General features: G+C 33.0%; 2 protein-coding genes across 5 annotated transcripts in view; both read right to left on the bottom strand.

Annotated features, from left to right (window-relative positions):
- Positions 1–560: 560 nt before the first annotated feature.
- Positions 561–3559, bottom strand: LOC128188252 (RNA-binding protein 8A-like). Its single transcript, XM_052859200.1, has 6 exons — positions 3431–3559; positions 2038–2097; positions 1769–1846; positions 1513–1649; positions 1253–1383; positions 561–749 (listed from the first exon to the last, which is right to left on the bottom strand). Exons 1-6 carry the CDS (start codon positions 3492–3494, stop codon positions 722–724), a joined length of 498 nt encoding a protein of 165 aa, XP_052715160.1. The 5' UTR covers positions 3495–3559; the 3' UTR covers positions 561–721.
- A 3489-nt stretch (positions 3560–7048) lies between these two features.
- LOC128188834 (putative transporter SVOPL) overlaps positions 7049–17518 on the bottom strand; it is a 33601-nt gene continuing 23131 nt past the window's right edge. For all 4 annotated transcript variants that reach the window (XM_052860117.1, XM_052860116.1, XM_052860115.1 and 1 more), the window contains exons 3-15: positions 14777–14940; positions 14280–14378; positions 14103–14174; positions 13630–13754; positions 13448–13511; positions 12579–12704; positions 12055–12183; positions 10493–10652; positions 10239–10319; positions 9721–9914; positions 8998–9087; positions 8415–8528; positions 7049–8178 (exon numbers count right to left, since the gene is read on the bottom strand). In XM_052860117.1, coding sequence (XP_052716077.1) covers positions 8164–8178; positions 8415–8528; positions 8998–9087; positions 9721–9914; positions 10239–10319; positions 10493–10652; positions 12055–12183; positions 12579–12704; positions 13448–13511; positions 13630–13754; positions 14103–14174; positions 14280–14378; positions 14777–14940 — 1433 coding nt within the window. In that variant the 3' untranslated portion in view covers positions 7049–8163. The remainder of the gene's footprint in view (positions 8179–8414; positions 8529–8997; positions 9088–9720; positions 9915–10238; positions 10320–10492; positions 10653–12054; positions 12184–12578; positions 12705–13447; positions 13512–13629; positions 13755–14102; positions 14175–14279; positions 14379–14776; positions 14941–17518) is intronic.

Below are 17518 nucleotides of genomic sequence, written 5' to 3'. Positions count from 1 at the left end.
ATTATTGAAACACGTGTATAGGTCTTTTTTTTATTTAAAACTTTACTTCAGTCTGAAAATAATTTCATGTTACATAGCAATAAAAACATTGAAACATCTTATGAATATCATATTTACAATAGCAAGAGGAATAAATTGTAAATTTTATCAAATTAAATATTTATGAAAAAAATAATCATTTAATATTTTTGCTGATATAAATATGGATTAAATCTTCCATGAAAAATTTTCACCCAACCAGAAAAAGATATCTAAGGCAAGTTCAAGGCATAAAATTGATGATGGACTGCAAAATTTAAACAATCTTCACTTTTAAATTTCAAAAAAACCAGTACAGTTCAGAATAACACTGATCCCTTACAAAATAACCACATATGATATTGAGCAAATGCAGCAATTGAAAAAATAATTGAATTTGCTATATCAGTTTTATGGAATTTGATTCATCAACAATGTAACAATAAATCATAGTATTTAAAACTGTCATGAAAAGAAAATCAAATCCAACCTAATATCAAAAATGCTGTATTTCTTTAAATAAAAAAGAAAGAAGAAATATCCCATCAAATAATTGTTCTTTATTGATTCTATTTAAAACAAACACAAAGGTACAAAACATGATGATTTCCTATTTGTAAGACAGAAAAAAAACACTGCGTCCAAGTCCTCACAAAATGATAAAAATAAAGTTCATATGAAAAATAATCTGCTAAATTCAATTTCACCGCCTCCTCCCATCTTTTCTTCCCCTTGAATAGAAAAAACAGTTTGCAGGATTAAATAACAATTTCAAAAAGATTCTGTATCATATAATTTAATACAACAATTGAATGATTTCAATGTTTTCAGTAGTGATGTACAAGTATCAAGAAATTGTCATTATATCAAGATTTGGTAACTTAGAGATTAAAAAAAATATAAGCAACATTTAGAGTATACTGTAGATTGGCATATAATCATGATGGTTTTGATTTCACTATGTTTGTGATGAATTTTTTTTCGCATAAGTTAACCTTCCATGAATACTATCATTAGTTTTCAGAAATGTTTTATACGCATGTAGAAACAAAGAGATATATCTCTTGCAGCGAAAAATCAAAATCATTGCTGATGGTAGATTGTACTTTAAAAAAAAAATCGTCAAATTTCAACATCGAATCATGAAATTTCAACGCTGTGGAATTAAAATGATTTACAATATTTTATTACATTAAAAGTACTGCTGCTTTTTCTTGAGAGATTTATCACTCACCTTCCTTTCCTTGGGCCCCGCACAAAACACCAGTCCACATTGATTTTCTGGCCTAGGATTTCTGATCCATTTAATGCATCCATTGCTGCCTGTGCTTCTTTGAAAGTTTCATACTCCACTAATGCATAACCCTAGCGCAAAATTGTGGAAAAAAAGTATTTTATTCAAAAACGAGAAGTAAGTAAAAGTTCTCATTCTTCTTATTTCTTAAATACAATGTTCAAATCTCAGAACATATATATATTTAAAGAGTTTCTCACCTTGAGAAAACCTGTACGTCTGTCCAGATTAAGGTGAAGGTTTTTTATCGTGCCATAATCTGCAAATTTATCATGAACGTCATCCTCCTGTGCCTCTTCATGTACACCGGTCACAAACAGGATCCATCCTTCAACAGCTGGAAGAATAACATTGTCTTACTGAACATTTCCAGTGCTACAGTAATATTATGTGTTTAATGCTGATCATGCCACTAATTGACCTTTACAGTACGTGTAATTAATAATGGCTACTCACATCTCTGAGGTCCAGGTCCCCCCTCCTCATCCACATCCATGGCTTCATAGTCTTCTACACCACTGCGTGTTGATCCATCTGAAAAAGAGGTTAAAGTTTTTTAATTTTGCTAAAATTTACGATTAATTTATGTAGTCAAAAAGTAATGTTATATAAATTGACATACCTAATGTATTACAATTAAAGTGAGGTAAAAATAAATATGATTTTGATTTCTATACACAATGCTAATTAACTACAAGTACTACAGTATATTTTATATATCATACCTGCTCCAAAGCCTCTTCCTTTCCTCTTTTTAGCCTTCTCTTTTAACTTCAATAAACCCTCTGAAAGAAACAAAAAGAGTAGCTTGGATCATTTAAAGATGGCTCTCTAATGTACTGGTAATTAAATTTGGCCTAGCTTAGCCCAGCATCTTTATTTTTCAATCCCCTTTCCAACTTTTAAGCCATGTTTTAAACACTTTGAGGCATTACAACCAAATACAGGTAAGGAGCAACCAAAACAAATATGTACTCTTTGACATCATAAAATTCATTTTTATGTTAGTTTAGTGAAATTATTGATTGTTACAGCTACTACATGCCCAAAGATTGGGCCATTGTCATGTAAAGTATTCACTCCTATACATCTACTCCCTCCAGTTAAGATTCAACCTACCCAGGTGTGTCAAACAAGTAACTATCAAATTCATCCCACTCAAAAATATAAACAGATAGAGACCACAATTATGATAGAAAAGGAATTGTGATGCATCAGCATTCAGCAACAGAACCTTACATTAAAGATATTACTACATCTGGACCAGTTTATCTTTTTTAGTTACTGTAATCGTGCTTAGAGTCCTAAGTTTTTAGAAAATTCAAATTCAATATTTACAATTACCAAGTGTATCATTAATTGCAAGGCCAGGAATGGCCATTGAAAGTGATTAAGATCTTCATTTTTGTTGTTTTGAAGTTCTGTATATGTTGTGTTTACTTAGATTATTTAGTGATTAATCTGACAAATCTATCAGTATTCTTCTTCTTCCATCGATCTGCATACCACCATCTGGCATATTGTCATGAATATATCATAGTATTGATTGACAACTTAAAAGCTTTGAATCTCACTTGGGATTTTTTTTTTTTTGGGGGGGGGGGGGGGTATTTTATGCGGTTGTAACCTTAACGTGTACAGTGTAAATTTCCCACCAGGCATATATATCCACCTTTACACTTTCAATTCTACATCTAAGTATAATCCAACTTCGCCAAAAAAAATAAAAATTAAAATTACAACAGCCTGAAAGATTTAACATTTAAGTTGAAATTTTATTTCCTTAAGCAATGAATTAAGTAGATATTTTACCTAATAAGAAAACACTCTCAACAGAAACGTAATGAAATCAGGGTGTCAATAGCAGAGGAAATTCAGGTAACCAAAGCAAATATTGATAGAGGTCCATTGTTATATTCAAATGAATGTTTAAAACTATATCAAACACAAAGGAATTTTCTTATTCTAATGAAAATACAGTGAAATCGCTGTAAATCTAGTCAACAATTCGTTTGGCGTCCTCATCTTACCCTATCACAACTTTCACATTTTAGAAGATGGTAACGCAATTTTAGCTATAGAAATTTACGCGTCACATACACATAATATTAAACTTACGATCTCCCTCTTCATCTACTTCAAATTCATCCCCACCCTCTTGTAAATCTAACACATCAGCCATGCCGCCGGTTTTTTGTGTTTTCAATTTTACAGGAAGTCGACATTATAAAGTAATACTCAAACCAAGCGTATTTCGAATCCGGCAAAAATCTTATTAGTTTTAAGAATTTTTGCGCTTTGTAATTTTTTTTTATTCATAGACATTTTGTCATTGCTGTTAACAAAAGTATTAAAAATTTGAAATCCACAGGTTTTTAATATAAAAAAAAAAAATCTAACTTGTGAAGCAGCCAATTTTTACGGTGGCGCGTGGCTGCCGTATAGGACATACAAGTATGCTTGAGATTTTTTTTTTTATTTTTACTTTTATTTCGTGGGAACGACTATTTTTTCGTGGCAACGACTTTTATTTCGTGGCAACGACTTTTATCTCGTGGCAACGACTTTTATTTCGTGGCCACGAAATAAAAGTCGTTGCCACCATAATATCTCAAGCATGTGTCCTATGGCACCCACCGTAAATTTTAGCATTCTTTGATACATACATATGAAAATCGTGGAACAGCAAATGAGCGTTCTGCACTTTGGTTTTCTTAGAAATTTCGCGACGATTGTATAAGAAAAGCCAGAACTTGACGCAGGTTGTGTAGTATTTTTTCTTACAACACCCTTCCTTCCACAACTGAACCACCATAGCTATCACTTTTTAGATGGTTTAAATGTTATACAGATAGAAAAGGCAAATACAACAAAATAACAAAATACCAACAATTAACATTGTCTGTATAGTAATTGGTTTATTCATTTTAATATAATATGAAATTTCTTAAAATTATATCAATTTAAAAATCCTTACTTAATGAAAATTATTATTTCACGGAAAAAGTTTCGTTGAAAGCAAATCTAGAAATTCGAAGTTTGATCTACCGTAAACGCCAAAAATATTGCTATTCTTGCTCTAGTTGTTACATGTACAATGTTCTCGCATTGTATATTAAAGTACTTAAAGTACAGTACAAGTTTGTAAGACGTAAATACAATGCACATCTACATAATTATTTACCAAGAAGTAAATAAAAAAAAAAATATAAACTACATGCATTGAACACATTAATAATCAAATGTAAAGTTCTATGAATACAATGTAATATACTGTCTAATGACTGCGGTAGAAGGTGCATATATACATCACAGACTGTCATAAAAATCACTCCACCTTTGAACAGAAGCGACAAGCATGTCTGTGTCAACGTCTTCAACAGAACCACTGGTTTCCCGGGATTTTTTAGAAGGTGCTTCTTTAGTCCTCTCCTTTCCCGTGCCCCGTACTTTCTTCGGATTGCGTCCTGGCGTACACGTCTTCAACGTCTTTGGTTTCTCGTTTCTTTCGTAAGTCTTGGACCCAAAGTAGTAAAGTTTTAAGTCCTTTGTGGTCAAATATGGTTGTGGTTCTGAATCTCTGAGAGTCTTGCGAATGTTCGTTTCGTTATGTTTTCTTGACATATCGTCCGCCTTATTGGACCCCTTCCCTCTGTATCAAAACTCGAAGTGACGGGGGTTTAGTGCAAGAGTCTTTAAAATTGAACGAACAGTTTTGAATAAAAGCAGTTTTTCTTACAAATTTCCTTCTTGGATCAACAGCGATGCTCTTCTAAATGCTGATTCTGTAAAGCAAACCAGCATTTAAATACAGAAAAGGGACCGTCTCATCCACGCCCTTGTGACGTCACTGAAATACAATATCTTTATTTTGATATCCGATTAATGGTACTGTCAATTAATTTAGGAACCAATGTATTGTTTAATTGCGCTGTCTTTTAAATTGCATTGTTTGTGTTTTCTTAAAATAAATTAAGGATGTCCGCATTGTTTAAAATTAGGAAGATAAAAGGTTAGACACAAATCTCGGTCAAAATTTCAGGTGAACAATTGTAGTTTTGTAAGGAGTTTCATAACATTTATCTAGATTGGGGGGGGGGGGTCTAAAAGGAGAGAGAGAGAGAGAGAGAGAGAGAGAGAGAGAGAGAGAGAGAGAGAGAGAGAGAGAGAGAGAGAGAGAGAGCTTGTCTAAAGTAATTAGAAAACGTGGAAAGAAAGGCTTCTTTAATAGTTGTTTAATAAATCGCTAAGAAAATTATGTGTATTTATTTCAAATACTTTTGATGCTGTCTGCTCCTCTTAGTTGTTTTCCTATTATGATCCTTTATACCAAAATCTTACATAAGTAGTGATTCTATAGTCTGTCCTTTTTTATTTATATTTTTTCCCTGTATGAAAATGTACCTGTTTGTACATGTATGTACCTCTGACGATTTGTATTTGCGTGTATTATATACATATGTTCCTCTTGTATCAAATTATTTGGTTTGAGCGAATAAACTGAACTTGAACTTGAACTTGAAAATCCGAATAAGTCATTTAGAACAAAAGCCTTGCAGTTAGCTATGGTAGATATACAGACATCTGAAAGATTTTTTTAACTGGAGAAGTTAGACAATAATTGCTTACATGTACATGCCTATGTATAAATATTAATGTCTTTTCTTCTTACTCAACTACAATAATAGTATTCAATCTTAAATATTTGTTGGTTGTAAATTATAGGTAGTGATGACTGACGATCACACTCTGGCTGTGTCTACATCGGAAGTTTCTTTATTCAAACGCAGACCACAAAGCTAACCCTGGCTACACTGTAGTGTAACAAATATCCAGTGTATACTGTAGACGATATTGTCTGGATATAAACGTGACAGTTCTCGTGTACTTAGTCTATCATGACAAACGTGCATTGTATCACAACCCGAACAGGCCGAAACGGGTTAAGGGTTTATACCACATGTGGGGTGATTGGGGTGCACCAAGTGCTGTTTTGCAAAACGTTTCATAACCCAACTCTAATAAACTTTGTCTGACTTACAACCCTAGTAATAAACTTTGTCCGAGTTCCTGCTCCATTAAAAATTAATTTTATAATTTTTGTAAATTAGACACCATCCTTAGAATATGATATATAATTGTTAGGAAATAAATGTTATATTTCATTTTTTTTTTCACATTTACGCATACTCTCTTAATTTCTATGAGTAACCAGTCACTGCATAATGTGGCATAATACCCTGAAGTGATACAACATTATACACTCACATGTATTCACATCCCTCTATTTTGTACGGAAATTAATTGTAATCCACAGATGTATAGAAACTGACAGGACTAAATCTACAAGATCCAGTTCTAACCAGTTTATTGATTTGTTGAAACCATCAGCAATTAAGACAATTCATGACCTGCACATACATGTAGGTAATAATCATGATGGTGTTGATCTAACTCAAATTCCCATATATAAGACGATTTGGTGTTTCTTTTATCTAAAGCACTGGTGTACCTTGACAATAATTTAATTACTCTTATAACCTAATCAAAGAGGTTGTTTTATTACAGATTGAATATTATAATATTGTGAGCCAACCAACATACAGAAAGAGGGAATGTTTCCCTTCAAACATTGACTCTCTTGATTTTACACGTCCTTACATTATATACATCACACGTACATACTTATCATATCAAATAACATTCCATTAATTCATATTTAAAAACAAAAGAATCTGGAATTTGATATTTTTATTCAGACAAAATAAGCTTAGAGCATTGTAGTTCTAAAAAATAAATTAAAAAAATATTTTTTTTTAATATCCTTCATAAAAATGATAAAAATTATATATTTACATTCTGTGTACATTTTCCCTTATGTTTGCATTTTAAATTTACTACATTTTAAAATTTCCTATAAACACATTTAGCCTTGTCACAGCACATGAGCACAAGTATAATATTATCATGCATTTGAATATATCTATCATTATATGATTAAATGAAACGTTTTAACTTACATATAAACCATTTGATATGTACTTATGAAAAATAATATCTTTTCATAAAAAAGATTTTTCTCGACAAAGTTTCTGACACTGATATTTTTTTCGCTGAAGCGAACTAAATAACGTTATATCAACATATGGCTGTTCCATGTATATTTCACAACCCTGACTAAGAGCGTGTAAAACGCTCTAAAGCAATAATAAACAAATATTTATAAAAATAAACATCAATATGAATATAACTATAAGCATTGAATGTTTATTTTTGGATGTTGTCAGGCCTATAACACACCAAGTCATGCTCACAAAATATCATGCCCTGCAGACAAATTAAAATACCCCGCTCACACACAGTACATGGTATTCAATTTGTCTGCATGGCCTGGTTTGTGATAGGACTTATGACATCCAAAAAAAAACATTAAATGTTACAAATTGCAAATTCTACTTACTGGTATATACATGCATTGCTATGTAAGGGTTTTAAATAAAGCTTTAAAAACATAATTGCCAAGCTGTGTAAAGGAGTAAATACATGTATATATATATTAAAAATAATCATCTGCAGTGATCGATTTCCATTGCCTTCGAGTATGTTAAAAGATTGAGTTTATCCCTTGTATATATAGTGTCAATAATTGTTGACATTGTGTATTATAAAAATATAACCACTACTAAATCTGAGTAAAAACATCCTGTTGTAAAACTTGCACAATGAGGTGCTGATGAAAAACTGCATTGAGATACAACCTCCATTAAGGAGTTAATCCTGCTCTTCATCGAGATACAACCTCCATTAATGAGTTAAACCTGCTCTCTTGAAGTCATGTTGTCTCTGTGTGTTTATCTTATAGATTGCTGCAAATACATTAAGTTTGGATAAATCAACTACCAAAGCTTTGCAAAACATTATACAGTACTTTATAATCTTCCTAATCAACACTGAACTTTTCTATTTCTTCATATTTAATTCTAATTACGGTAATCAACAGTTACAATTACATGTATATATAGCTTATAACTTAAACTGACAATTTCCTCACCCTTAATTTTGGTACATGTCCTATAAATATAGTAAAACTATTCAAATTTACCGGTAGTACTCTTCCCTTGGTTTCTATAGGTAAGAGAATTGCACACACTGAGGCCAGCAAACCTAGAGATCCATACACCCATACAGCTGCTGTCAAAGATTTATCCAGTAAAACCTACAAGTACATATCCTCATAATGCAATCTGATTAAAATCAGACCCTCCATCCGCTCCTTGTTCTCCTACCTCGTGTAATCAGATAGCTCATAATGAAAAATAAAGTTTGCAAGTTCACTGTACAACTTCCATCTAACATACCCTAGACAATGTTAAACATAATGAATAGAAATGTGTGTTCTTATTAATAAGAGGGGACATAACTTTAATAGAGAGGAAATCATTTTTCATGTTGCTTTTCTAAAATAATCTGCTAAAAGTTGCTCAGCACTGCACAGAAATGCGACAGTATCACAGTATCAAAATCATGTAAATGGTTAAATGTAAACTGGTACATGTGCATTAAACTGTCCACCATTTGTCTTCATATCTGAATATACATTGTACAAATGTACATTATACTAGTATCATACAGATTTTTTACATGTACATAAATATGAGTCTTATTTTTATGCTTGGGCAACTCACTTGTGCAACAAAAGGAGTCAACATGGCACCAACTCGAGCCCAGGCAGAGGCTAGTCCTATTCCCAGTGTCCTAATGGTGGTGGGATACACCTGAAATATATGAGAAATCTCTTTGTCTGATTTCATCGTGATTTCCCATCCCTCTGGTTCTGTATTTGTCATTATGGCTTTTAAGATCAAGATCTATTAAATGAAAGGTGCCTACAGGCTTATGAAATTTAAGATATGAATTCTTTTAATGATGCTTCATAACAATTGCTTTGTTTGATAAGGTGTATCAAGGTTTAATTTCTTGGTAAACACAATGCAAAATCATGTTTAAACTGTCGTTTACAATGAAATATAAAAAAAAAAATATGGTAATGAAATATTCATGTATCAAGAATGTCTAAAGTCTCTCAAAAAATGGGATATAAAATGTTCTTGACCTACTCTTTGAATTGATGTCAAATTGAAAATAGGTATTCTGATTACGGTACTTTTCCCATGCTTTAATATAGAATGTCAAAAAATGTCTCATTAATTTCAACATACTGGTATTTCCTTTAAAACCTTAACACATCAAAGTGACATTCAAAAAATGCATCTTCACCTTGTGAGAGTAAATTCATGGATGTTCTAGGCAAGAAAACCACATTAGTGGGTGAGAATTCAAAAGTAATAGCATTTTATCAAATTGTTTGAAATTAAACATTAAAAAGAATACAAAAGTAATAAACAAACCTCTGCAGTGTATATGTAAACAAAATTAAACAATCCTTGAGATAATCCCCGCACCATGAACATGATAACTGTCAGCAGGCTTTGTGGCATTTTCAGCTGGAGAAGGAGGAAAAAGATGGCCATTCCACAGCTGTTGACAGCACCAGTGTAACGTCGGCCGATCCGATCAATCAGCAGAAGGTTCAAGGGGAGAGCTGCATCAAGATTATCACTGAATTCTTTACAATATATGTATATATGATATGCAATTTACAAAATGATAGACAACGTCAAAGTAAATGTTATTTTTGATTGCTCTTCCAAATTTCATGTGATAAAATTATGTTTTTAAGAGAAAATAGACACTGACATCAAACTACTGTATATCAAATGATGCATTAAAGGCAAAAAAGGAATATTCATTTTTACAAGATTATAGTATGTTAAAATTAATGTTAAGTTCATAATAATATCATGCAAAATAACTGAACAAATCATGTAAATTATTGTACATAAAAATTTGGATGCCCATTACATACCTATAAACTCTCCAAAAGTAGATACCAACATAGTTATATAGTCATCATGTTTTAGCAGATTACATTTACAGCTTTCAGCATCTGCAATATTCAAATTCATAAAGAGTAAATACAGAGTAAATGTAAGAACAATGCAATGTGAACTCTACTGCAATGAGGTTGTAGTTTTTGGCACATACCAGGTACACAAAGCACAAGCATTGACAAGTGTTCATTCAATGTTCAGGGGTGATAAATAGTCAGGGGAGACCTACCCTTTGAGTTTTCCCCACTGTTGTGGATTTGTAGAATTTCTGCGCTGGCTAGCACCATCCCATAGTAAGAGAACGCAGTGACAAACCACATCAGCCACATCTGTAAGGACGTCCGGCGATATTCTGGCGACATCAAATCAAGAAAGTTTCCCCGAGTTCCCTGTTACACCAAAACCCCAAAAATATAAGCATAGGTTTTACTAAAATTTGGCATAAAATGATAAAAAAAATCTAAATATCCAGTAAACATTGGGTATTTGTATGTGATTTGATTACACAAAAATACATGCTTACAGGTCTCTTTGCAGAATCAATATTTGATCATTACTGCAGTCAATATAATTTTTTAGTTGTTCTGTTTATACCGGTATGTGTTTATGGCATCAATATGTTTGTTTTGGATATTATAATTCATTTGAAGAATCATATTATCATTGAATAAAAAAACAGATTATAATTCTGATAAACAAGATATCTGTGAGCCAATGCTCACTAGTGATACCCCCGCTCTGATGTGAATATGCAAAATAAGCAAAGTCGACATTTAACAGAAAGCTGGCATCCGATTGGTACAGAAATATATCCCACAATATGGCATGCCAAAACAAATAGTCTGTTAAAATTTCAAACATCTGCGATAAATAGCTGCTGAGAAATCTTTGAGGAAAATTTGTTTGAAAATTTTGGCTAAAATAAACAAAGTACTCATTTAACAGGAAGTTGACGTCCGATTGGTACAAAAATATATCCCACGATATGGCATGCCTTAACAAACACTGTGTAAAAATTTCAAGCATCTGCGATAAACAGCTGCTGTGAAATCTTTGAGGAAAATTTGTTTGAAAATTTTGGCTAAAAATAAACAAAGTCATTATTTAACAGGAAGTTGACGTCTGATTGATACAAAAATATATCCCACAATATGGCATGTTAAAACAAATAGTGTGTTAAAATTTCAAGCATCTGCAATAAATAGTTGCTGAGAAATCTTTGACGGAAATTTGTTTGAAAATTTTGGCTAAAAATAAACAAAGTACTCATTTAATAGGAAGTGGAAGCCTGATTGGTACAAAAATATATCCCACGATATGGCATGCCTATACAAATATTGTGTAAAAATTTCAAGCATCTGCAATAAACAGTTGCTGAGAATTCTTTGACAAAAATTTGCTTGAAAATTTTGGTTAAAAAATAAGCAAAGTCGTCATTTAACAGGAAGTTGATGTCCGATTGGTAAAAAAATATATCCTACGATATGGCATGCCTTAACAAACACTGTGTAAAAATTTCAAGCATCTGCGATAAATAGCTGCTAAGATAAATGCGACAGAAATTTTTGTTGTGGACGGACAGACAGACAGACGGACGGACGGACGGACGGACAGACTGACAGACAGACAGACACACACACAAGGGTAAAACAGTATACCCCCTCTCCTTCGGAGCGGGGTATAATGAGTCCCTAATGAAGGGACATACATGTATGACATGAAGAAAAATTTAAAAATACATGTACAAAATTTAATCTACATTTGTGTTCCTGAATTTCAGAGATGTCTTACACTTTTGGACACTGTCAGTGTTCCTTTTGGGAGACTGGCCTTGTTAATTTTGGCAGCTTTCTGTAGAACGCTAAGTGCCCTGTCCTTCTCTCCTGCAGCAACAAGATATCTAGCTGATTCTGGCAGTAGCTGAAGTTAGAATGTTCAACAATTGTGTCATTGAGATTCTTTAAAATAGTTCTGGAAAGTTTTATTTGCATAATTTTTTAACTTAAAATTGCTGAGACATTCCAATTCCAATATTGAATACAATTAATCAATGTAATAGCAAGTGGCTTAAAAACAATACATTAATTTTCAGAGCTTACCTGTTATTCTTGCCACATAATATAATTATCAAACTTTATATTAAGATTAATATAATCTTTTAGGTTATATATGATATTCTCTTTTTACACCTTTTTATTGGAAAAACTGCAAACAGTACATGCATGCACCATTGACCAAAAAACTTTGAATCTTATCATGATAAAGAATTATGTTTTATTGCTAATTGTTTGCATTACTAACTTGTGCATGCCTACCTTAAGTAAGATACAGATGAGAAATGATGGAATGGCTGAGAGGGCAACAAGCCATCTCCATCCCAGGGTTGGAATGACTAGAGAAGCTACAGTTATCTCAAACAAAGTCCCCATTGCCCACGCTATCTACAATAGTAAAATGACTGACTCAACTCAACCCGCAAAGAAAACTGTACAAAAGTACATTACTGGTATATACCATGATTTATCACGTTTTTTTCAATATACGGTGGATATCACTCATGGGATAAATTTTTTATATTCCACTGTGTGTTCTTCCACCATGTGACGTCATAATTAAACATTATGAAGTTTCAGGCGGATGATTGACGTAGAATGACAAAGCAACAAAACAATTCAGTTGAAAAGTGTAAAGTTGTAAATGTGAAGCATTTAATGCTGTTTTATTTTTTTTCCATGTGTTCATAATAATATGCTCAAAAATGAAATGTTTCTTTAATCTTTAAGGAACTTTTTTTTCATGCGTAAAGTTCTTGATGTCTTGTAGTAAATGTGTTGTGCGGCTCACAATAAAAGATTGAGGTTTATAACAAGATATGTGGTAAAACATGTGATAAAAAAAATCTCTCATGATTTGCAATGGTATATGATTTTTATCCAACTTGTTGTGTTTTTTTAATCCCCTTGCAAAGGCTCGGGGATAAAAAAAACCTCACACAACTCGTTGGATAAAAATCATATACCATCGCAAATCATGAGATATCCTATTTATGTACAATGTATATCTACCATAAATTGTCTTAAAAATAACCCTGTCAGTAGCCATAGTAAAGTTGTATGAGGCCATGCAAGAATTAAATAAAATTGGTCAAAGTTTATACAGCAAAACGCTTACTAGAAATACTTACACCACCAATTTGCAACATTTTGGCCCTTGACTTTGAAGGTAAAAACTCTGTAAGTAGGGCAAAACTGAAAGAAATCAAATATGATTAATGCCACTTTCTTGATTCAATGCGTGCTTCTAAAGAATGTTTAAAGTATGTGCAAGAGGTAATGAGGGGTAATGTGTACACTGACAAATGCTTACCTTTGAGGAGAGCCTGCTAGTCCTGCTCCAACAAGACCACGTAAAATAAGCACCCACATAAAGGACGGACTAAAGGTGGTCAGAAAACCAAAGTACCCGATCCACAAGGTCACCATGTACAGCGTCTGGAAGGCACAGTAATCAAACTAATATAGGCATTGGAAAAAGAATTAAGTCTCTCTGCACGTACTGTATACAGGGTAATTTTTGTCCCTTGTTATTTTCACCCTTCTACACTTGCAAACAGTTTCTCCCCATTTTTAATTCACCCAGACACAGTTGTGTTTAAAGAGAGATAATTTAAGACATTGAAATTCGCCTAGATTTAAATTAGCCCATTCACATCGAGGACAAAAGGGGTGAAAATAAAACGGGGGCGAATATTTTCCTGCAGATACTATTTAATTTCTGTTAATGGGTAATGATGTATGCAATATGAGCAGGTGTTTATTTCAGTAAATGATTGCACTTACCGTTTGTCTGCCATATCTGTCGCCTATAAATCCCCACACAGGTGCCAGTAAACACATCCCAATAAATACAACCTGTGAAATTGCAGGTTTTTTTTTTAATCCTGGCATATTAATTACAATGCGATAACAATCTACCATTACACACAACATAACAATTTAGTCTTGAGCTAGACTTACAGTGGTTAAAAAGGCAACATGGTAGTGATCTAGCTGCCATTCACAGCGCAGCACCGGGGACAACACTGCAAGCAACATCATTTCTAATGCATCAGCAACCTCCAAACATAGAAAAATTGGTTAGGACTTGACTCAAAATACTTGTAAAGTCCTTTTAATTATTTTCACTGTAAGCAAATGAACTCTCTTATTTTGTTTTAGATAACTCCTCCCTTTCCCAAAGGTACAAAACCATGGGTACACATGTATTGTCATGGAAAATGTATTTATTTCAAATACAACATGAACCTCATTGTGTACTTAATTGTGTGTAATTATTAAGAAGATTGGTTATTATAAAGAACTCGCAATCTTCTTATATATAAACTGTCTGTTAACTGTTAAATATAACACAGGGTCAAACGTTATAATAACTTAATAGGGCAAAACTAATACATTTTGAGTCAAAGTTAACCCAGTATACAGCAACTTCATATTTGAAACATTTGTTTACTTACAGTGAACAAACCACATATTATGTAGAGACGAATCTGGAAAAACCCAAATCCAATAGATTCAACAGCATCTTCGACTGTGAAGACATTTCCTCGTTCAGTATCCGAAGTATTATAATTGTCATCAGAATTATCCTCCATTAAGGCCACTTGTTCTAGACTTTCATCTACAGTCAAAATCAGAATTAAAAACAAATGCACTTTTTGTCTATATAAGTAAAAATCTACTAGTAGCTAATAAAACGATAATGTTTCACAATGAAAATGTATATTCATCATTTTGAAGAGGTGTTATTCTTTCATCTTATAGTATTGATCTGGTGTTAACATATAAAGATAAAGCAGATTATACTCTGGGTTTTTTTTCAAATCTAAGGTACTTAATCACATATATCAATATGTTACATGGGAACAGATGATGATAAAGATGATTTACTAAATTAGGTTAAAATATAAAATGAATAATCAATATCATAAATATCTACAAAATATACTTAAATTCCCCATTTAGATTGTGTAGATTTAGAATAAGAACATATAATAAAAGCTGCTCTAAACAGTGCTAATTAAGAATTACAAGAATTAGATCACAAACTTTTATATGCATGCATGGAATAATGCACATTAATAAAGTATTTAAACAGAGATCATGTGATCAATTAGCAAACCACATGCACCTATATAAAGTCCTCTAAATATTTTTTTTTTCTTCAATAAGCAGTTATCATTTATTATTTTTATATAATATTCCATTTAAGGTATTTTACATGTTATATATATATCAAGTTGTGAATGAAATAAAAAATAAACCATTGAAGGTCATGACTCTTAAAGCTGCATGGTCCTATTTTAGTATCAAATAATTTTCCATAACAAGAGGCCCAGGGGCCACATCGCTCACCTGAGCAACAATTGCCTTAATTCTGATCAAATTAGCATTACAGTATCAAAATATCTTGACAACTGAGTACAGTAATTCTTAAAAAAAATTTGAAAATCTGCCAATTTTTATCCACCTCTTATTTTTTAGTAAAGCCCCTTTTGTTGTTGTACCTGTAAGAAGATTTTTCTCTATTCCTATAACCCCCCCCCCCCCCTCCCCATTTCATGGCCCCACTATTCCCTAGGGAATCATGGTTTCATCAAACTTAAATCTACCTTTAATCTCATAACCTGTGCTTTCACACTAAGTACTGAGTTTTGGACCGAAAACTTTCCCAGAATATTTTTAAGGATTGTAAAACTTGATCCCCCAATTGTGGCCTCACCCTACCCCCGGGGACCATGATTTGAACAAACTTGAATCAACACTTCCTGATGATGCTTCCATTTTAATTTGAGTTTTCCTGGCCTAATAGTTTTTGAGAAGAAAATTTTTAAAGATTTTCTCTATATATTCCTATGTAAAACTTGATCCCCCAATTGTGGCCCCACCCTACCCACGGGGACCATGATTTGAACAAACTTGAATCTACCTTACCTGATGATGCCTCCACTCAAACTTGAGCTTTTCTGGCCTAATAGTTTTTGAGAAGAAAATTTTTAAAGATTTTCTCTATATATTCCTATGTAAAACTTGATCCCCCCAATTGTGGCCCCTCCCTACCCCCGGGGACCATAATTTGAACAAACTTGAATCAACACTTCCTGAACATGCTTCCATTTTCATTTGAGCTTTTCTGGCCAAATAGTTTTTAAAAGAAATTTTTTAAAAGATTTTCTCTATATATTCTTATGTAAAACTTGATCCCCCAATTGTGGCCCCACCCTACCCCCGGGGACCATGATTTGAACAAACTTGAATCTACACTTCCTGAGGATGCTTCCATTTTAATTTGAGCTTTTCTGGCCGAATAGTTTTTGAGAAGAAGATTTTTAAAGATTTTCTCTATATATTCCTATGTAAAACTTGATCCCCCAATTGTGGCCCCACCCTACCCTCGGGGACCATGATTTGAACAAGAGGCCCATGGGCCACATCGCTCACCTGAGGAACAATAGGTATGATAAAATCAGCTCGATGGAGTCATAATACAAACTATCTGGACAATATACAATAATTCATGTAAATCCTGTATAAATAAAATCCATTATCCCCTGGATATTCTTATGTTTATAATCATTAGTCCCTTTTCTAACAGGATGATTTTATAGTCATATCATGTGTTGAGTATTGCAGTTCTCAAAAAGATCCCTAACAATAGTTTATATATGGGATATAAACGTACAGTAAACTCTCAACCTTCTCGTGAGGCCAAAGAATTGCCCTGGGGCCAAAGTCTTCACAATTATAAAGAATCATCTGGCTGATTAGTTTCTGAGAAGATTTTTAAAGATTTACCCTATAAATTCCTTTGTTAAACTTTGACCCCCCCCCCATTGTGGCCCCACCCTACCCCTGGGGATCATTATTTTCACAACTTTGAATCTACACTACCTGAGGATGCTTTCACACAAGTTCCAGCTTTCTTGGCTGATTAGTTTCTGAGAAGAAGATTTTTAAAGATGACTCTGTTTATTCCTATGTAAAACATCGACCTCCCATTGTGGCCCAAACCTACCCCCAGGGGTCATGTTTTTCACAAATTTGAATCTACACTAAATGAGGATGCTTCCACACAAGTTTTAGCTTTCCTGGCTAATTAGTTTCTGAGAAGAAGATTTTAAAGATTTACTGTATATAATCATATGTTTAACTTCAATCCCCCATTGTGGCCCCAACCTACCCCCAGGGGTCATGATTTT

Source organism: Crassostrea angulata, chromosome 6, assembly GCF_025612915.1.
Source record: "Crassostrea angulata isolate pt1a10 chromosome 6, ASM2561291v2, whole genome shotgun sequence".
Classification (NCBI taxonomy): Eukaryota; Metazoa; Mollusca; class Bivalvia; order Ostreida; family Ostreidae; genus Magallana; species Magallana angulata.
This window is presented reverse-complemented; position numbering and strand designations above follow the sequence as displayed.

Bases quoted from the DNA above. Each gene is read 5' to 3' on its own strand.
- LOC128188252 (XM_052859200.1), bottom strand. From the start codon at position 3,494: ATGGCTGATGTGTTAGATTTACAAGAGGGTGGGGATGAATTTGAAGTA. The intron at 2,098-3,430 runs GTAAGTTTAATA...TGTTTCTTTCAG, and splicing joins AGTAGATGAAGAGGGAGATC to AGGGTTTATTGAAGTTAAAA. The intron at 1,650-1,768 runs GTGAGTAGCCAT...TTATTCTTCCAG, and splicing joins GGGACCTGGACCTCAGAGAT to CTGTTGAAGGATGGATCCTG.